The 22,648-nt window shown below is 40.3% G+C and overlaps 1 protein-coding gene across 2 annotated transcripts in view; it reads left to right on the top strand.

Annotated features, from left to right (window-relative positions):
- The window catches only part of ZNF609 (zinc finger protein 609), a 222,911-nt gene that overhangs the window by 149,857 nt on the left and 50,406 nt on the right, over window positions 1-22,648 (top strand). For both annotated transcript variants that reach the window (XM_054716143.1, XM_054716142.1), the window contains exon 3: window positions 11,588-11,813. In XM_054716143.1, the coding sequence (XP_054572118.1) occupies window positions 11,588-11,813 (226 nt within the window). The remainder of the gene's footprint in view (window positions 1-11,587; window positions 11,814-22,648) is intronic.

Below are 22,648 nucleotides of genomic sequence, written 5' to 3'. Positions count from 1 at the left end.
AGAGTTACTTGCCTCTCTCCAAGATGTACACAAGTTATTTTGCCCCTTTTGTACTTAACTCATTTGCATCCTTTATTACATTGCTTTAATTAGTTGTTCACATTTGTTTGCCCCACTAGACCTAATTACTTGTTCACTTTTGTTTACTCCACCAGACCTAGGAGCAGGCTATTTAATAAACTCTAGCTTTAAGCAAAGTATAGGATTTTAAGCGGATATCTTTAAGTTTCTGTAGATATATAGCAAAAAAGATAATTTAATTTTATGTGTCTAGCTATTTACCTTGTGTTTATTTTCATATTCAGACTCATCACATAGTACAGTGCTTAGGCCATAGTAAGTATTTATTTTTTCTGAATGAAGAAAGGATTCAGAAAAAGAATGCTTATTAGAAACCAAATTAAGTTCTAAAATAAAACACTTTAAACTTTTCTCTCTCTCTGTTCCCAATAAAGTTCTTGGGTGGGGCGATTAGATTGCCTTGGTTTCTTCAAGGTGTTTGAAAAAGCCTTTTATGATATTCTTGATGGCATGTCAATGAAATGTGGACTAGATGGTGATAGAGTTGGGTGACTTTATAGCTGGCTGAGAGCTATATTTAGAGTATTGATTACTACATGTTTGTCAGCTAGGATGGACGTAGTGGACCACAAGGCTCTGCCTTTGGTCCAGTCTTGTTCAGCATCCTGTATATAAAAGCCTAATATGCTAAGTGTCTGACTGTTAGACCAGTCGCTATGATGTGCACTGACCACCAGGGGTCAGACGCTTTGACCGGAAGATTAGCTTGCTGCTGGGGTCTGGCAGATCTGGACTGGGCGAGAGGGGCCGGACACACCCTGGAGCCCTCCCGTGGTATCTCCCTGGCCTTGATTGTGCACCAGTGGGGTCCCTCGGCCTGGCCTGTGCCCTCTCACAATCCTAGACCCCTGGGGGATGTCTGAGAGCCGGTTTCGGCCCAATCCCGCAGGCCAGGCTGAGGGACCCCACAATGCACAAATCTGTGCACCAAGCCTCTAGTTTTATTATAACTTCCATGACTAAATAGAAAGAATGCATATAAATTTGTGGGTGATATATAGTAGTCAGGACATTTTCAGTGGTAATAGAAATCTAATTCAAGCTAGTTTAAGCAAACAATGAATTTGTAGGTCCCCATGAATGGAGTTTATTGGTTTCAGGCAGGGCCTTAAGTAATTTCACCCAGATTCTGCCTTTACTCATGTCTCTATTCTATTTTCCCTTGAATTGGCTTTATTCTTAGACAAGCCTTCTTCGTGTGTGAGGAGAAATGGCCCCTGGCAGCTCCAGATTTAATTAGTCCTTTTATCTTAAGGGACCAGAAGAAAAAGGAATCTCCATAGCCTGTGGAGAACTGGTTCCATATACTTTGGGTAGAGTTGGGCCACTCCTGTAGTGGAATGAAGTTGGGGGAATGGATTTCCCACAGGAAAGAAAAATTCTTCTACCAGAAGAAGGAAGGGAAAGCATGATGAAAAATCGAGACTGACTATCATGATCAACTACAGACACAATTTCTCAAGCACTAAATGTTTGAATAGAGATTGACAATGTCATAATAGACTGAAAGATGGATTAAAAATTAATAAGATATTATAATTATAACTTATCATCATCATTCTTAGCTTATCTGTATTGAACTTTTACTGTGTCTTCAGCACTCTACACAAGCACTTTACATGCAGTTAATTGCTACGCAATGACCATGTGAAATATTGGTATCCTTGATGTTTATATTTTACAGAAAAGGAAACTGAGGCTCAGAAAGATTACATAATGTGTTTGTGGTCACCCAGCTATTAAGCTATAGAGTTTAAGCACTTAAAGTTTAAAACAGTTACCTAGAGAGAGGAACCAAGATGGTGGCAAAGTTAAACAACTAAACTGCCGCCTCACACAACAATTTCAAAAATACAACTAAAAAACAAAATGTCTACCACCCAGAACCACGGGAAAGCTGGCTGAGTGGTAGATTTACAACTAAGAAGAGAAGGGAGCGCAAACGCTGGAGAGCTGAGGTACGGAGGCGCTCGCGAAGCGGGCTGGCGGCGGGCGACTGGGTGCGCGGCTTTTCTTCAACCCAAAGGGAGAAAAGCTCCCGATCACTCTGAACTCCAGTTTCTGGGGACATGCGGGGGACCCAGACGCCTATGGGGAGAAGCTGGACTCTTGGCCATCGGTCAGAGAGTGAGAGTGACTTTTCTGCAGAGGTGCGCCCAGCAATCAGGGTTTGCTGCGCTGGAGCGTGGGACACGGGGACTTGGAAACACGGAAAGGCAGAGACAGCTGAAGGCAGCCATGGCCGTTGGCCACGTCCCAGCCTAGTGACGCCCTGAGACCCCGCCCTGCCCTGAGACCCCACCCCGCACATTCTACAAACCCGCCCAGGCTCCATACAGCGACTTTTACATATAAATGGCCTGTTCTGTGGCAGCTCAACCAAATTAACTGCAGCTCCAGTCAGACTGCTCCAAAACCGCCCAAGCAAAGAGGAGAAAACTGTAGCTCTTGCTGTAGCTCCTGCTGGGAGGCCTCAGACCTGCACCCCATTGGAGATCCAGACACTAGGGTATCTAGTGGTCGGTGTAGACGACACCAGATTTCAACCACTCTCATAAGGGACACATTCAAGAGGCAGATTCAGTGAGCACCAAAGCCCTACTTTGTCTCCAGCACAGCAATTCTTCCGTTATAGACACAACAGGTCCTCACAGCCAATTGGCCTGGAGGTCAATTCCTCCCAGTGTACCAGCAGCAATCAAGGCTTTTAACTACACCAAGACTTTCCACTCAGCCCACAAAGGGGTGTACCAAGAGCGACCACCTAGAGTGATTAGGGAAGCGAGCTACCGGCCCCTATAGGTCACTGACCACACAAAGCCACTTAATCAACACAGGGAGGCAGCCAAAATGCGGAGACACCGAAGTATGTCACGAGTAGGAGAGATGGAGGAAAGCAAACTAATGAACAACACAGTGTTCAGAACCACATTTATAAGGTTACTCAAGAATCTTCTAAAAACCGCTGAGAAACTTGAAGAGACCTTCAAGGACCTTAATGAGAATACCAAAAAAATGGAAAAGGACCAGTCAAATTATGCATACACTGTCTGAAATAAAGAATATACAGACACTCAGCTGTAAACCTCCGTACCCAAAGAGTCAAACCAAAGATCTGGAATATGAGGAAGAAAAAAAACACCCAACCAGAGAGGCCGAAAGAAAGAAGAATCCAAAAGTGTGAGGATAGCATAAGGAGCCTCCGGGATGGCTTTAAGCGTACCAATATCCGAATTTTTGGGGTGCCAGAAGAAGAGAGAGAACAAGATACTGAAAACCTATTTGAAGAAATAATGACAGAAAACTTCCCCCACCTGGTGAAAGAAATAGACTTACAAGTTCAGGAAGCGCACAGAACCCCAAACAAAAGGAATCCAAAGAGGACCACACCAAGACACATCATAATTAAAATGCCAAGGGCAAAAGACAGAGAGAATATTAAAAGCAGCAAGAGAAAAACAGTTAGTTACCTACAAGGGAGCACCCATACGACTGTCAGCTAATTTCTCAACAGAAACCATGCAGGCCAGACGGGAATGGCAAGAAATATTCAAAGTGATGAATAGCAGGAACCTACAACCAAGACTACTCTACCCAGCAAAGCTATCATTCAGAATTGAAGGGCAGATAAAGAGCTTCACAGATAAGAAAAAGCTAAAGGAGTTCATCACCACTAAACCAGTATTATATGAAATGCTGAAAGGTATTCTTTAAAAAGAGGAAAAAGAAGAAAAAAGTAAAGATAAAAATTATGAACAACAAATACATATCTATCAACAAGTGACCCTAAAAATCAAGTGAATTAAAAATCTGAGGAACAGAATAAACTGGTGAACATAATAGAATCAGGCATAGAATGGGAGTGGATTGATAATTCTCAGGGGGAAAGGGGTGTCTGTGTGTGGGGTACAGGAAGAGACTGGACAAAAATCATACACCTATGGATAAGGACAATGGGGGGGAGGTAAGGGCAGAGGGGGAGTGGGAACTGGGTGGTGGGGAGATATGGGGGGAAAAAAGGAGAAACAATTGTAATAATCTGAACAATAAAGATTTATTTAAAATAAATAAAACAGTTACCTACATTTTTATTACATGAATAAATAAGGTACAGAACAGGGTATATAGTGTACTGTCATTTGTGTAAAAAGAATAAAGGGAAGGTACATATAAACAAGTTAATACGTATGCATTATATTGGTTGCTTCTGGGAAAGAAAATACGGGGTTGGGGATGGAAGAGAATCTTTTCAAAATTTGATTAGAAAAGATCTGGGGAGTTTTCATGGATAGGAAATTCAATATGAGCTTTCAAAAGTGACTTGACTCTTAGAATAGTTGGTAATGGCTATCATTCGAGATTGCCAGAATACTATAGGCACACTGCTAGGCACTTGATGTATATTAAAGAATTTAATCTTTTGCCGAAACCGGTTTGGCTCAGTGGATGGAGCGTAGGCCTGCGGACTGAAGGGTCCCGGGTTCGATTCCGGTCAGGGGCATGTGCCTTAGTTGCGGGCACGTCCCCAGTGGGGGGTGTGCAGGAGGCAGCTGATCGATCTCTCTCATCGATGTTTCTAACTTTCTGTCCCTCTCTCTTCCTCTCTGTGAAAAATCAATAAAATATATTTAAAAAAAAAAAAAGAATTTAATCTTTTAAATCACCCCAGTAAAGTAAGGGTTATTTTCTCCACCCACATAGGTAAGTGGGGATGAAGTTCAAATAGGGGATTTATGAATGCCTATTATAGAAAAGATTTCATCCTTGAGTGGTTAGATAATGTTTAAGGTTCTTCTTTGCTATGATTTTGTCCATGCATATTCTTTTAGGAATATACATAGTGTAAAATGAGATGCTGTAGTATACAGTAAAAGTGTTCTCTAGGAACCACAAACAGCTTTGCTGCTTAAGATGCTTTCGTGTTTTGTTTTGTTTTTTAATTGATTTCAGAGAGGAATGAGGGGAGAGAGAGAGGAGACATCAGTGATGAGAGAGATTCATTGATTGGCTGCAAGACCTGCTCTGGGGATTGAGCCTGCAACCTGGGCATGTGCCCTAGACCAGAAGCAAACCCGGACCCTTGAGTCCGAAGGCCGACACTCTATCCATTTGAGCCAAACCCGCTAGGGCGCTAGGGCGTAAGATGCTTTCTTTAGATACAGTGACCTTTCATTGGAATTAACCCATTGTTTCTTTTTTTCTTTTTTTAACCCATTGTTTCTTGTAAAATTCGTGAGCCTTATATGGAAGTTAAACAAAATCAGTGGATATTCTGTGACCTTCTAGAACACAAAATCACCTAGGAGACACTTGAGCAATGAAGCCTATCTAAACAGGTGGCCATTTCCTTCTTGGTTTCCCAGTGCTATGGTGTCCATAATCAGGAGTTAATCCATACTATACAACAGAGCACTCTTTAAGTTTTATCTTTATACCTTTAGATTACATAGCAAAAACAAGGAAGACTTCCGTAGGAAATGATGACTTTTATCTAATTAAAGACCTATTTAAAAATTTCTTTTAGATAATGGCATGCTTAATTTCTGAACTAATAAGTTATAATTTCAGAGAAATCTTATCCTTAGTGATTAGAAAACAAATAGGCACTAGAGAGGCAGATTTCCCCCTCCCCTCTCTCAAGAGAAAGGGTCAATTTTGTCATTAGTTAATGTTCATCATTCATTTGTCCTTTTTCTAAACAATTAACTGACCTCTTCATTCTCCCAAATTTTTAAAATACTCACTATTTACTCAGTTGCTGAAATTTATTAACTCCTAACTCATAAACATCCATACTTACAAGATCTTTAGTGTATGGATTTTAGGAGTGTTCTTTCCTACTTCACTCTTGCTAATAATTTTCTCTGCCTTTGTGTCTTTGTTTTCTTCACCCAAATAAGACACTCTTGTTTGCCATTGAACAGGCAGTCTTCCTCATCTTCTGGCTACCAGAACCCCAGTTTTGTTTAGGAATCAGATGGGTATATGCTTCTGCAGAAGCTGATCACTTCTCCAGTCCTAGAACATGAAATTTGATTCGTTCTCGAAATATAACCCTCAGAACCCTAGGTATCTCTGAGACCTTTTCAGAGGTTCTGCTATGTCAGAAGTATTTTCACAATAATACTAAGACCTCATTTGCCCTATCACTCTGTTGACTTTGTACTGATGATACAAATGCAATGGTGGGTAAAATGGCTGGCACCTTAGCACAAATAAAATCAGTGGCACCAAATTGCATTAGTAACCATCACATTCTTCATTGCTATGGCCTTTTAGTAAAAGATTAAAAAACATTATAAAGCCAATTTCACTTTAAAATATCTTTCATTGTGCCAATAAAGCAGTAGAAGTTATTAATTAATTAAATCTCAACCTTTGAGTGCATGTCATTTTTATGTTGTGTGTGACAAAATGGAAAGCACACATAAACACCTGTGCAATTGAATTGTGGGCTGACCTAGCCAGTTTTTTTCATCAAATACCATTTTTTACTTGAAAGAACAACTAACAAATTAGTTATTCAGACTTGGGTGTTTGGCAGACATTTTCTTGAAAGTGAATGAAATGAGCATATTGCTCCAAGGAAAACAGCTGACAATATTGTGTGTTTATCCCTCCCCCCAAGTCAAGTCTTCTTCCATTTATCCCCAAGTGGCTCAGTGGCTGAGCATCGACCTATGAACCAGGATGATTCCTGGTCAGGGCACATACCCAGGTTTCAGGTTCAATCCCCAGTAGGGAGCATGCAGGAGGCAGCCAATCTACGATTCTCTCTCATCATTGATGTTTCTTCTCTCTCTCTCTCCCCGCTTTCTCTCTGAAATCAATAAAAAAAAAAATATATATATTTTTAAAGTTTTTCAAAAATCCTCATCTGAGGACAAGCTTAGACAAAGGAAAGGAGAGAGAGAGAAAGAGAGAAACATCAATATGAGAAACATCCATCAGTTGCCTTCTGTACACTCCCCAACTTGGGAGCAAACTCAAAACTCAGGTATGTGCCCTGACCTGAATCAAACTGTCAACCTTTTGATGCAATGGACGACACTCGGCCGACTGCACCATTTCTGCCAGGCCAGCTTCCTTTCTACCTTTTGACTGTGAAGGTGAAGATACCAGACTCATATTTGTGTAATAGACAGGAGAGGGTCTGAACGAAATATTTCTTCACTGCATTTTCTGCCCCAAAAATTCTGTTGCAGTCTTGGAATTTTTCCTTCTCATGTGTGAGAAGCGGCTGAAGTCAGTGTATAATTACTTCTTGCAGGGAGATTAATGGCTCTGGCCTTTCTTTATTGTCTCTAGTCCTCATTTCTGTGTCACCTGCCTATCAGCACTCAGATCCCTAATAGGTACTATTTTGACTAATATGTAAAGGTGAATTGAAAAGAAGTATCATTAAAAGATAAAGGACATGAATTGTTGGGAAACTTCAGAGATTTCCATTTTTAAATTCTCTCTTCTCAGGTTTTTGTTTTGTTTTGTTGTTTAGTTCCCCTCTTCTGTGAGCCCCAGAAGCTTGTGGTGGCACTTAACATTTCAGCGTGAGAACTGGCCCAGCTTTTATTGTTGTCCTAGTTGTTAAGGTATTTAATTACCTTAACGTTTTCTATTCCTGTTCCTCATTTTCCCTGCTGGCTTCAATCTCCTGACAATCCCTGCTCTTATATCTTAAGTATATGGAAAAGATGGCAAAATGAGTCCTTTTCTGATTTTTTATTTTCTCCTGGAGAGTGATAAATGAAGCTATGTTTGTTCCAATGAATAGTAGAATATGAAATCTCATAAAGCCATTTAGGTTATTAGATGAATATCACAGAGCTGCTTATTATGCACTATGGCTTAATGTAGATTATAGATGCAACCAACGGTAATTAGCAGGGCTGGAGCTCTAATTAAACATTATTGTGCTGCACCATGATTTCGCCTTAGATTTCTGTTGCAAAGTGGAAGGAAACTGAATAGTTCCAGACCCATAGATGGATTTCTTGACTTCTCCCCACCCCACAAAATCTCTTTTAATTAACTAAAAAATTAAATAAAGTCATCCTTACACAGAAATCCTAAACTCTACTTAGTAACTCTGACCAGTAAGGTAGTTGGTTGCATATACATGTTAATCAGCTCTTCATGTATATTAGTTCTTAGTGATCAGTTCCACTAAGTTTCTTCTCTTTAGGGTGTATAGCAGGGTTTAATTTGACAAGGTCCTTGAATGCAACATTGGTGATTCCTACTTATAGCTTACATGTTGTTTTCTGGATCTATCAGTAGGGAATTTAGGGGCTTGTCTTTATCTAGAATCTTAGTAGCTTATCTTCTCTCTGGACTCCAGCAGCACCAAATAACTTAACAGGAAATGAAACCACTTCCAGAAAAGAGCTGTCCTTGATGGCTGAGATAATGTGTAGGTGACTGATTCCTGGGGACTTACCTCCCTCTGTACTCGGGATTGCTGTTTCAGCAGTGGAACAGATTGGCAACAGGACATGCTCGAGCGAGGCAATCAGAAAATTCACAGGAGTGACCTAGAACATTTAGGTCAATTTCTGTGTCCCAGGAAGAGGACCTTGTAGGAATTTCTTTTGCTATAAGAAGAACGGTATAGAAAAGGGAACAAACTTTAAGCAAAAGAAATGCATATCCTGACTGTGAAATTGCTTCTGTCTCAGTTATTCCCCAAAAGAAAGAACAGAGGTAAGTCCAAAAGTAAAGATGATCTGTATATTCTGTCTCTAATTTCCCGTTTCTAGTAACTCTCCAGGAATCTTTCTTTGCAAAGAGTTATGAGCACCTTGGAGCATTCCTGAAAGGGCTTAATGACTAGAGCCAGATTCCAGTACTACACAGGAGTAATGGGGAGTCTAGTTTACTTTTTCTGTGTTGTTTCTACCTTCAAGTCTGTGCATGGAGATGTTAAAGTGTCTTTTAAGGATGTACCACATCCCAAGAAGGTTGCCAAATTAAATTATGAATACCTGATTTTTAAGAGTGCAAAAACAGCAAAATGCCTTTTGGCATTTACCATCATACAGAAGATTCATTATACAGGTTTCCACTTTGATTTCATTTTATGAAAAAGGTGGAATTAGGGAAGTACAGGGTGGGTGTATGTAACAACAAGCAGATAAGGATAATGTTTTGGCAACTTTGCAGGGACCAGTATTAATCTGAATCAGTGTTTTAAACCCCCAACCCAGTGGCTCAGTTGATTAGAGCATCATCTTGATATGCCAGTGTTGCGTGTTCAATCCCCGGTCGGGCACATACAAGAAGCAACCAATGTATGCAAAAATAAGTGGGACAACATCGATGTTTCTCTCTCTCTAAAAAAAATATAATTAATTTTTAAAAAAGAATCAGTGTTTTAGCAGTCTCTGGACTCTGACAGTGATGATTCACAAATAGCAATGACTTATAAGCCAAGATGTCAGAGCTAACTGCAGAGAATGGATGCAATACCCAGATGTCATTGTTAAGAGGAAGTAGGTAGTCTATAGGTAGAGCAGTGGTCATGCAGTAAACTATTCTAGAACCAGAGTTCTGTTGCAGAGCGGTCCAGCAGCTTGTATTATGGGTTTATTGTGTGGCACTCTCTGAATATAGGTCTGTAGGACTAAAAAGTCTTTGCAGGGAAGAGGGTCCCTATAATTTTCTAAGTCTGCTGATTGTTATCATACCAGGTCAGTCATTATTGAGTGCCTTTGCATATGCACGATACTATGTTCAGTTAGGATTTTGGCACTGTAGACTCAGAGTTGATAATTTGTCAACCTGATAAATGCTAGTTTAATGAGTTAAGGGATTATTACCCTCTTCTTTATAATTTTTCTTTTACCTCTAGATGTGTTACATTCTTCTTGGAATCTAAGTAATTGTGTTTTTGTGAGAGGTTTTATATTTGGAGGTAGATTGTTGGTCCTTCAACTATTTCTATCTGTGTGTGTATATAATCAACTTCATCAGCAGACTCTCTACCAATCGGCTTCTGGGTGGTGATAACACCTCTGGTTTCTTACAGATAAATTTTATGTTAGATTCACATTCCAAAATGCCATTCTCATTGACTATTGCTGTTATAAAAGAAACTTCAAGCTCTCCTATTTAACTTTTAAGAAGACTTCCTTCTAGCTAAAGATGAGTTAGAACTCCAGTCTTCTTGAAGTGGCATTCCTAGAATCTATTTTCCCCCTTCTTTAACCCTATCTATATTCTTGGATTTTATGCCTGGTTAATGTAGGATTTGTTGGGAAACATAGTGGTAGCAGTAAAACATGGCTCAGAAACTGGTCCTTTTCTTTCTTATCAATCTTTGTGCTCTGTTACTACTGAAAACTGGCCCTAATTCTCTTTCACTAGAAAAATGAGACAAGCACAGTTTATGATGAAAATTGTTATTAAGAAACTAGAGGCCCGGTGCATGAAATCTGTGCGCAGGTAGGGTCTCTAGGCCTGGCTGGCCATCAGGGCCAAACTGCGGGGCTACTGGTGGGGTGATTGGGGGGCCCCACTGGCACCCGCCTTGGCTGGCCTGGGGCCTACAGGCAGCTCCTGCGTTGAGCGTCTGCCCCCTGGTGGCCAGTGCATGTCATAGCGACCAGTCGTTCTGCTGTTCAGTCAATTTGCATATTAGGCTTTTATTATATACTAGAGGCCTAGTGCACGAAATTCGTGCAAGGGGGGGGAATCCCTCAGCCCAGCCTGCACCCTCTCCAATCTAGGACCCCTCGAGGGATGTCCGACTGCCTGTTCGGGCCTAAACGGGCAGTTGGACATTCCTCTCACAATCCAGGACTGCTGGCTCCCAACCGCTCACCTGCCTGCCTGCCCCTAACCGCTTCTGCCTGCCAGCCTGATCACCCCCTAACCACTCCCCTGCCAGCCTGATCGACACCTAACTGCTCCCCTGCCAGCCCAATTGCCCCTAACTGCCCTCCCCTGCTGGCCTGGCCACCCCTAACTGTCCTCCCCTGCAGGCCTGGTCACTCCCAACTGCCCTCCCCTGCAGGCCTGGTCACCCCCAACTGCCCTCCCCTGCAGGCCTGGTCACCCCTAACTGCCCTCCCCTGCTGGCCTGGTCGCCCCCAACTGCTCTCCTCTGCTGGCCTGGTCTCTCCCAACTGTCCTCCCCAGCTGGCCTGATTGCCCACAACTGCCCTCCCCTGCCGGTCACCTTGTGGCGGCCAACTTGTGTCCACATGGGGGCAGCCATCTTTGACCATATGGGGGCAGCCATCTTATGTGTTGGATTGACAATCAATTTGCATAGGACTCTTTTATTAGATAGGAGGATAGAGCTTCTCCTAGCTCAGGGCACACTAATCTAAACTGCTAGCTTTGTAGTGGTATCATGAGTAAAACTTGAAAGGAAAAACCAAAGTTTTATATTTAGAGTCTTCTGCACTCTGGCAGGAAAAGATGTTGGACTATATTAAATACAAGGAAGGTATTTCCTCTAAAAGTTCTTCCTGTAACTCAGCTGCTGCTTTTTCTTCCCCCACAGATGGAGTCCCCTGTCTCCACACCAGCAGTGCTGCCGCTACACCTTTTGGTACCAGTGGTCAGTAATGACATCTCATCTCCCTGTGAGCAGATCATGGTTCGTACCCGATCAGTTGGGGTCAACACATGTGATGTGGCTTTAGCCACCGAGCCTGAGTGCCTGGGTCCCTGCGAACCTGGGACAAGTGTCAACCTCGAGGGCATCGTGTGGCAAGAAACAGAAGATGGTAAGTGCTACCTGTGGCTTCCCCATCCCTTCTCAACCTGCTTCTGCCAGCAGGGGTTTATTTTTGTAATTCACACCAAGTATTTATTAGGAATCTCAAATGACCATAGTCTGCTGGTGATACTTATCCAAAAGATTACAGTAAACTTCTTAGTAAAATCTCCCAGCTTCTAGAGATTGGCAGTTTTAATTGTCTCCCCTTTGTAGCTGTTCAACAGTGTTGGCCCTGATACTTAAGCAGTCGGTTTGATAGGTGCTGGCCAGGTAATTCAAATTGTGTCTATACTCTCCATACTCCTCTCTATCATTTTATATGGAAGAATTCAAATAAATGAACTTTTGGGTCAGGCTTGAAGAGATAAAGTAATAAAAGGGCAGCTGTGGGAGTCAAGGAAATGGAAAACTCTTAAATTGACTTAGTGTTGGCTCATTAAATGTGCAACTCTTGCCTTTTTTAACACCTGGAGGTGCAGCCAGCTTCTTCCTACTGTTGCCTCATTGCCCAACCATCCACACCACTTCGTGCATCTGTCAGTACAGATTTTATGGGCCTAGGCAACAGGGAAATGTTTACATAGTCTTGTTTTCAGGTATCCACTAAGCAGTTGGCTCACTGTAGGGTGCTGCTCCCCAAGGCTACTATCCAGACTTCTTATATATTCCATCGGCCCTTGAGAATAAAATCTCTTCTGTTTTAAAAGTTTATCAACCTAAAAAAATAGGAGTGCAAAGAGACTTACCAGGTATTTAAGATCCCTTTGTACCATCTGTGGCAATTTGATTTCAGCAAATACATTATTTTTATTTAAAAAGCCAAGTCCTTGTCAAAGTATGTGTGGTTAGAAAGGCTGGGCCTCAAGTCCCCTCGGGTCTCTGCATCAGTAACCAGACTCTCAAAGCATCCCCACTCTGAGGAGTTTAGAAGCCCAGAGGAGCACAGCTCATTATCTCTGATTATCATAAGCTGTCTTGTCAGGCTGCCTGTGGAAATTCAGGCGTTTCATTCTGGCCATCCTGATAAAAGTCTGTTCCTCTGAATATGTTGTTATGATCCAGTATTTATTTAAAGTCTACCGTTCAGTCGGCGATGATGTGATACAGGTTAAGAATTTTATGTTCTTGGCTCTCTCGTCATTAGTTATATAGTAAAGCACCAGCTTTTAGAATACCATTGCTGATGAGTTTTTATTGTGTTCCTAAGACAAGAACGGAAAAAAAAACCCACACTATTGTGTTGGAAACTGATACCGAGACAGTAGAGAGCTTGATCCTAGAGATTGACTCTGGATGTGTGTATACGATATACAGTCTGGAAATCACAAGTGGCTAATCTCTGATTTTTAAAATGTCATCTGCCTGTGGTCAAATGACTCAACAGCCACAGTGTCTGTTGGAATGACAAACATATTCAGACCACAGCTCTGTGCCACCAAGCAACCTTCGGAGACTGTTGCCTCAATATATTAAAGATAGAAGACATCAATTTCCTGCCTATTTATTCTATCCATCTTTATGACGGTGACTTTTCTCCAAGGGCAAGATGTTTTTCGTGTATGTGAACTTGATGAAAATGTTGCAAGAGAGTGAGGCTCACCTTTTACTCTCCTGAGATAGAGGATACCTTTTTATCTGAGGATCCCTGTTCTCCTTCCCTGCGAGGGGGGGTGTTCACATGAAATTTTTTTAAAAATTAATTATTTACTCTGAAAAGCTCTTTGGTTGTTACTTGTAGCCTATTACCAGGCTTCCTTGTTATACACTTTTTTTTTGTTTGTTTGTTAATCCTCACCCGAGGATATTTTTCCATTGATTTTTAGAGAGAGTGGAAGGGAAAGGAAGAGACAGAGAGAAACATTGATGTGAAAGAGACACATTGATTGGTTGTCTCCTGCACGTACCCCGACCAGGGCCGGGGAACCTGCAACCGAGGTATGTGCCCTTGACTGGAATCTAACCCGGGACCCTTCAGTCCGAGGACTGACGCTCTATCCACTGAGCAAAACCGGCTAAGGCTATTACACACTTTTAATGCACTCAGTACTTTTATTTCACAGCACTCATCACAATTTGCAATTTTGTATGTATAGATGCTCCTTGACTTACAATGGATTTACGTCCTGATAAACCCATCATAAGTTGAAAATATCATAAATGGAAAATGCATTTAATACTTACCTTATTAAATATCATAGCTTAGCCAAATCTACCTTAAACATGCTCAGAACACATCATTAGCCTTTAGTTGGGCAAAATCATCTCAATGCTGCTGCCCAGCATCACAAAAGAGTATTGCACAGCATATCACTAGCCTGGGAAAAGATCAAAATTCAAAGTACTGTTTCTACTGAATGCATATGGCTTTTGCACTGTCATAAAGCTGAGAAATCTTAAGTGAGACCATTGTTAATCGGGAACCATCTGTAATAGTATTTTTTATAAAAGTGTATTTCTTCTACTACTTTAGAAGTTCAATGAGCTCAGGAACTCTGTTTTGCTCACCATTGTAGCCCCAACACTTAACAACTGACACCTGTAGTTGGCCTTCAAAAATATGTATTTGAATGAATCTTGCATCTATGTCATTGTCATTTCTGGAGCTATGTTAATGTACATCTGATAGATACTTTAATGTTGTTTGAACTTAGAAGCCATGTCAAATACTTTCCAAAATTCTTCACCTTCTCTAAAACTCAGAATAATAATACTTGCACCAGGTCTGAGATCACTCTCATTTATTTAATTAAATTTTTAAGGTTTTTAGTGCTCCTATTTTAATATCATATTTTTTCCCACTTACCATTGTGTTTCAGGGTTTAGTACTTTTCTTCTTTCTTTTTTTTCATGCCAAGAGAACTATTTTGCAATTATATACTCTACTTTGCTTTTCGGCCATTTCAGAGGGCATTCACCTGAGCTATCAGTTGGCAGAAGTCAGAATTGGGATCAGTTAGTTCACATTCCTTTTCATTTTAAGGTAACAGATTTCCTGCAAAGATCATTCTCTGCAGATTTAGAAGATCTAACTAGTGTACTGAGTCAGTCCTCAAGGTAATAATAAGAACTATATACAGATACTTTTTAAAAAAATTATTCCAGCCATTGGGCTTTTTGTTTTGCTACCCGACTTTGTACTTCTGTCTCTTTGCCCAGGGAAGCTGTGAATGCTTCACCTGTGAGGTCCCTGTTGCACTGAGCCATCTTGCTGATAACAGCCGTAGGGATCGTAGGGATCGTGGCCTCAATTCTTCCTTGTTTCTTTGCTTACCTGTACTGCAGTGTTGCTTCTTTTTTCCCTACCTCTACTTATAAACCTTGCCTTGGAGGCATTTTGAAATTCCTGCAGATCCCATCTCTTTTTAGGCTGCTGGGAATTCAGCCAGCACTACAAAGATCCTCGACTAGGCTCAACCTTAGGACTATTTTAAGAAGACCCACTGGAATGATTTCCTTGGCTTTTTGAGACTTATTCTTAGCACTTATGCAGAGGTCTGATTCCATCCGATTTCTCTTTGTCCCACTGCACTTCGAGTCAAAATAATAGATCCCAAGTCTATTTTTGGTTCACAAGGTCCTGAAAACGGTGTATAAGAAGTCTTAAGGCAGACCACATACTTTTGCTGAGGCAAAATTGCTTACTAGCTTCTATGGTATTTTAAAGAAGCATGGCTGACTTTAAATAAGAATTCCAGGGGATGCTATACATTTTCCTTTTTAGACCACAGCACTAAATGGGAGGCCATTACTAGTGATGTATTTTACTTTGGTAGATGTGCTTTCTGGAAGAATTTGTGCTATTTTGCAAAGAACACTGAAGTGAAAATCAGAAGACCTATGCTGCTATCATTGTGACCTTGGGCAAGTTTCTTAACTTATTTGGGCCTTAGTTACCACATTTCTTGAGCTAGTGACCAGTAAGGACCTATCCAGCTTTTTTAAGTTATAAGAACCTGTGACTTCACCCTTAGAATCATCATGGATCCTGTACTAGTTGACTGTGGCATTTTGAAAATGAATAGTTTTACATAGCAGTCATGAGAATAAAAACTGAAAACATTAATGCCAATGAAATTGCATTATATGTTATGTAGATTTGTTTTATCAGAGAAATGAATCTATTCACCTTGCCAGTCTCAAATTCAAGAAATCTTTATCTCCCGTTTTTTGACTCCTGATTCTAGACTGACAAGTGAAAGAATTCACACAACCCAGCTGTTTGTTAGCTGACATAAGCTGAGCTCACAATACTGCTTAGCAATCCCTTCATCTCCCTATTACATTTACATTCCCCAATACTTATTTCATTGTGAAGATTTTTTTAAAACATTTTTATTGATTTCAGAAAAGAAGGTAGAGGGAGAGATAGAAACATCAATGATGAAAGAAAATCATTGATTGGCTGCCTCCTACATGCCCCACACTGGGGATCCACAACCCCAGGCATGTGCATGTGCCCTGACACTGACGGGAAATCGAACCATGACCTCCTGCTTCATAGGTCAATGCTCGACCACTGAGCCACACCAGCTGAGCTCATTGTCAAGATTCTTAGCCCAATTCGTTCTCTCTTCATGCTCTTAAACTAAGATCAAAGATACTCACCTAAATCCCCCAGCTTCCCTCCTCTCTTAAAATGCATTTTTCTTATCCTATTATTTTAATTTTCTTTCCTTATTCTGAGATTCTTTGAATCTTTACCATGAATTTTATCTATTCTTTCTTCATCTTCATTCTTTCCCCTTCTATTAACTCCTTCCCCTTTATAACACTTCTTACAATAAAAATATTTTCCTCATTCTTGCTACCCCTTTGAACTACTGACCTCTCTCCTTTACTACTTGCTATTGCTATTTTCAATCTCTTTTTTTAAATATGTTTTTATTGATTTCAGAGAAAGGAAGGGAGAGGGAGAAAGGGATAGAAACATCAATGATGAGAGAGAATCATTGATCCGTGACCTCCTGGTTCATGAGTCAACGCTCAACTACTGACTATACCGGCTGGGCTTCAATCTCTTTTTACTTGTCCAGTATCATATAACATCTTGTTACATGGAACTGAGGAATTGAATTTTATATTTTATTTAAATAGTCACATGTAGCTGTGGTTTACCATTTTGGACAGTATAGGGACTGGATGATGTTTAAATTATGTATAATGTAAAAGTGTATGTATACTCTGAGATGGAAAGAGGAGTAATTGTGTGGGAGAATGAAGAGGTTGGGTAAATAGCTGACCCAGGGTGATTTCTGTGTACTCTGGCTCTTTTTACCTGAGAAAAAAAATTGGACCTCCTTCAAGCTCTGTGGTTGAGCCCTGTACTTTGGTCTGTGGTTTGCAGTTTTCTCGTTATCAGAGTAATAGGCAGTGGTTTTGCTTAGCGAGAAGTTTGCCTGTGGTAGCTCCACTGAGAACCTGCCTCAGCTGTTCTTCATCCTCATCTGATTGCAGATCTCAGCTGTGAGTTTTGATCTTTCTCACTAAAAGGAAGGGGCTGATCATTCATCTTCATGGAAATAGTAACCTTGGGAGTTACTCTTGGTTTATTCTGTGTGATTGTGATGTAGGAAAGTATGTGTGTGAACTGTGAAATATCTAATTTTAGATATTTATACTGTAGCTACTAGTTTTTGTTTTTCCTTAGCTATAATTAACACTCCTTCCCCTTTAGTCTTGCCTTGGGCAGCACTTACCTGGAGAGAAATGGTTCACAGTGACCAAGCTTTTTGCTGCTTAACCAATTGCTTACTAGCCCGACTCCTGCAGAAACCGCTCTACCAACAGCACAGTCATAAAGAGCCTAGCAGCCATTGTCTGGCACCACTAATCTTCATAGCAACAGACTACCACATGGCAACAGTAGCCACACAAAGGAAGCATTAGGGAAATCAATACTTTCTCCCACCCTTCCCCCACCCCAAACAACCGCCAACACATTCTTTCCATCTAGCACCTTACTCCTAGGGGATGTTTTAGGGCAATTACATGTTTACATACCCTTGTAAATTATGTTATCTGTCCACTGTCATATATTTAAATCCTGAAGCCCTAAGGAAATTTTTCAGTTACAGACTTTTTTGAGTTTCATTTTACATATTGCAAAATAAACTAATCTCCAAGAGAGAGAAATGTCCTTTAGTGCATTCTCACCCTCCTTCTCATGCAAAGCATCGTTAGGCAGTTCAGTTGGCCAGGCTGCAGGCTTGCCAGATAGCTAAGGTTGTTTCTAATGAGATTCTTTTGGTATTTCAGTAACACAACTATCTGAGATGGGCTCAGAGACAGACCTATGTTGTTATTAATGCCATCCTTTAACAGATAATTTAGTTCCTGATACTTATATATGAACCCAGGTTAGTAATAACTAGACAGTAAATATAGTTCTGATAAATTAGCCCTGGCTAATTTAGCTTCAGCATATGATTCCAAGAGGAAAATATCCCATTTGTGAGCCTTGATGTTTTCTTGCCCTGTTGATAAGGTCTTTAACTGGTCTGGGCCTTCATTTCCTCATTTATAAAATGAGGAGATTGGATTACATATCTCTGTGGTCCTTTCAGTTCTGATATTTATAATTCTGTGATTATTTGTGTGGGACAGAAGAGGGAACTGCCTTTGATAATCATTTTGTGGTGAGATCTGCTGGAAGATGTAGTTGAACCCTCTGCTCTCAGTGCTTACACTGCTAAAAACAGGGCCTGGCCCTGCCCTGGTTGATAAAGGTCTGAAACAATGATGGGCAGAAGCTATTAACTAACTTGGCAACTAGCCTTTTCTCTCACAGCAGTAGCTTCAGACCAGTTCAGGCAGAGCTTTCCTCCCAGGTCATTGCTGCTGCCTCTTAATTATACCATTAAGAACAAACTAACACACACACACACACACACACACACACACACACACACACACACGTCTCTCTCTTCTCTCTATCTGACTACTCGATGAAACAAGAGGCTCTTCTCCACTTCTTTTTTTTTTTTTTTTTCTTTTGCTTACTTTTTTTTTTTTTTTTTTTAAATATTTTTATTGAGGTATTATATGTGTACATATCTTACTATTACCCCCCCCCACCCCACACCCACACATGCCCTCCCCCCCCAGAGTTTTGCGTCCATTGTTTATGCTTATATGCATGCATACAAGTCCTTCGTTTGATTTCATAACTCCCCCACCTTTCCCAAACTTTCCCCCTGTACTTTGAAAGTCTGTTTGATGCTTTACTGTCTCTGTATCTATCTTTTTGTTCACCACTTTATAATGTTCTTTACTATCCCTAAATGAGTGAGATCATGTGGTATTTTTCTTTCATTGACTGGCTTATTTCACTTAGCATAATGTTCTCCATTTCCATCCAGGTTGCTGCAAATGATGAGAATTCCTTCTTTTTTATGGCAGCATAGTATTCCATTGTGTAGATGTACCACAGTTTTCCGATCCAGTCATCTGCTGATGGGCACCTAGGCTGTTTCCAAATCTTAGCTATTGTAAATTGTGCTGCTATGAACATAGTGGTGCATATATCCTTTCTGATTGGTGTTTCTAGTTTCTTCGGATATATTCCCAGGAGTGGGATTACTGGGTCAAATGGGAGTTCCATTTTCAGTTTTTTGAGGAAACTCCATACTGTTCTCCACAGTGGCTGCACCAGTCTGCATTCCCACCAGCAGTGCACGAGGGTTCCTTTTTCTCCGCATCCTCGCCAACACTTGTTGTTTGTTGATTTGTTGATGATAGCCATTCTGACAGGTGTGAGATGGTACCTCATTGTTGTTTTGATTTGCATCTCTCGGATAATAAGTGACTTTGAACATGTTTTCATGTGTCTCTTGGCCTTCCTTCTGTCTTCTTTTGAAAATATTCTGTTTAGGTCTGTTGCCCATTTTTTTATTGGATCATTTATCTTCCTCTTATTGAGTTGCATAAGCTGCCTGTAGATGTTGGAGATTAAACCTTTATCAGTGATAGCATTTGCAAATATGTTTTCCCATGCAGTGGGCTTTCTTGTTGTTTTGTTGATGGTTTCTTTTGCTGTAAAAAAGCTTTTTATTTTGATGTAGTCCCATTTGTTAATTTTCTCTTTAGCTTCCATTGCCCTAGGGGCAGTGTCAGTGAAGAAGTTCTTGTGGCATATGTCTGAGATTTTGTTGCCTGTGGATTCTTCTAGTATTTTTATGGTTTCCCGTCTTATGTTTAAGTCCTGTATCCATTTTGAGTTTATTTTTGTGTATGGTGTAAGTTGGTGATCTAGTTTCATTTTTTTGCATGTATCTGTCCAGTTTTCCCAACACCATTTATTGAAGAGACTGTCTTGACTCCATTGTATGTTCATGCCTCCTTTGTCAAATATTAATTGAGCATAGTGGTTTGGGTCGATATCTGGGTTCTCTATTCTGTTCCATTGATCAATATGTCTGTTCTTGTGCCAGTACCAGGCTGTTTTGAGAACAGTGGCTTTGTAATACAGCTTGAAATCTGGTATTGAGATCCCACCTACTTTATTCTTCTTTCTGAGGATTGCTGAGGCTAGTCGGGGTCTTTTTTTATTCCAGATGAATTTTTGGAGAGTTCTTTCTAGGTCTGTGAAATATGCTGTTGGTATTTTGATGGGGAGTGCATTGAATCTGTAGATTGCTTTGGGTAGTATGGACATTTTAATGATGTTGATTCTACCAATCCAGGAACATGGTATGTTCTTCCATCTGTTTACTTCTTCCTCTATCTCTTTTTTCAGTGTCCTGTAGTTTTCTGCGTATAGGTCTTTTACCTCCTTAGTTAAGTTTATTCCTAGGTATCTTAATTTTTTTGGTGCGATGGTAAATGGGATTGCTTTTTTAGTCTCTCTTTCTGTAAGTTCATTATTGGTGTATAGAAAAGCCATAGATTTCTTGGCGTTAATTTTGTATCCCGCTACATTGCCGAATTCATTTATTAAGTCTATTAGTTTTTTGATGGAATCTTTTGGGTTTTTTATGTACAGTATCATGTCATCTGCAAATAAGGACAGCTTCACTTCTTCTTTTCCAATTTGGATGCCTCTTATTTCTTCTTCTTGCCTAATTGCGATAGCTAATACTTCCAGTACTATGTCAAACAGGAGTGGTGAGAGTGGGCATCCCTGTCTTGTTCCTGTTCTTAGGGGAAATGGTTTTAGTTTTTGCCCATTGAGTATGATGTTTGCTGTGGGTTTATCATAAATAGCTTTTATTATGTTGAGGTATGAGCCTTCTATTCCCACCTTGTTGAGAGTTTTTATCAAGAAAGGGTGTTGGATTTTGTCAAATGCTTTTTCTGCATCTATTGATATGACTATGTGATTTTTATCTCTCAATTTGTTTATGTGATGTATCACGTTTATTGATTTGCGGATATTGTACCATCCTTGCATTCCTGGAATAAATCCTACTTGGTCATGGTGTATGATCTTTCTGATGTACTGCTGGAGCCGATTTGCTAGAATTTTGTTGAGGATTTTGGCATCAATGTTCATGAGGGATATTGGCCTGTAATTCTCTTTCATTGAGTTGTCTTTATCTGGTTTTGGTATTAGGGTGATGCTGGCTTCATAGAAGGAGCCTGGAAGTGTTCCTTCCTCTTGAATTTTTTGGAATAGTCTGAGGAGGATAGGTTTTAGTTCTTCCTTGAAAGTTTGATAAAACTCTCCTGTGAAGCCATCTGGCCCCGGGCTTTTGTTTGCCGGAAGCTTTTTGATGACTGCTTCAATTTCTTCCATAGTTACTGGCATGTTGAGCTGTTTAGAATCTTCCTGATTGAGTTTTGGAAGGTTGTATTTTTCTAGGAATATGTCGATTTCCTCTAGGTTGTCCAGTTTGTTGGAATAGAGTTGTTCGTAGTATTTTGTAACAATCCTTTGTATTTCGTCGGGGTCTGTTGTTATTTCACCTCTTTCATTTCTGATTTTGTTTATTTGGGTCCTCTCTCTTTGCTTCTTGGTGAGCCTGGCTAGAGGTCCATCAATCTTGTTTATCCTTTCAAAGAACCAGCTCTTGGTTTTGTTGATCTTTTGTATTGTTTCTTTGGTCTCTATGTCGTTTATCTCCGCTCTGATCTTTATTATTTCTTTCCTTCTGCTTACACTGGGCTTATCTTGTTGCTCTCTCTCTAACTCTTTGAGTTGTTGGGTTAGGTAATTTATTACCATTGTTTCTTGTTTTTTGAAGTAGGCTTGTAGAGCTATGAACTTCCCTCTCAGGACTGCTTTCATTGTGTCCCATAGATTTTGGATTGTTGTGTTTTCATTGTCGTTTGTTGCCATGATGTTTTTTATTTCTTCCTTGATGTCTTTGGTAACCCAGTCATGGTTTAATAACATGCTGTTTAGTCTCCAAGTGTTTGATTTCTTTGGGTTGTTTTTATTGTAGTTGATTTCCAGTTTTATGCCACTGTGATCTGAGAAGATACTTGATATGATTTCTATCTTCTTGAATTTGGAGAGACTTTGCCTATGTCCTAACATATGGTCTATCTTTGAAAATGACCCATGTGCACTTGAGAAGAATGTATATTCTGTGGCTTTGGGGTGAAATGTTCTGAAGAAGTCGATTAATTCCATCTGTTCTAGTGAGTCATTTAGGATTGATGTTTCTTTGCTGATTTTTTGTTTAGAGGATTTGTCCAATGGTGATAGTGGGGTATTGAAGTCTCCTACTATGATTGTATTACTGTCAATCTCTCCTTTGATATCTTCCAGGAGTTTTTTAATGTATCTTGGTGCTCCTGTATTGGGTGCATATATGTTTACCAGAGTTATTTCTTCTTGTTGGATTTCTCCCTTTAGTATTATGAAGTGGCCTTCATTATCTCTTGTTATGTCCTTCACTT

The sequence above is a fragment of the Eptesicus fuscus genome, chromosome 5 (assembly GCF_027574615.1).
Source record: "Eptesicus fuscus isolate TK198812 chromosome 5, DD_ASM_mEF_20220401, whole genome shotgun sequence".
In the NCBI taxonomy this organism is placed as follows: Eukaryota; Metazoa; Chordata; class Mammalia; order Chiroptera; family Vespertilionidae; genus Eptesicus; species Eptesicus fuscus.
This window is presented reverse-complemented; position numbering and strand designations above follow the sequence as displayed.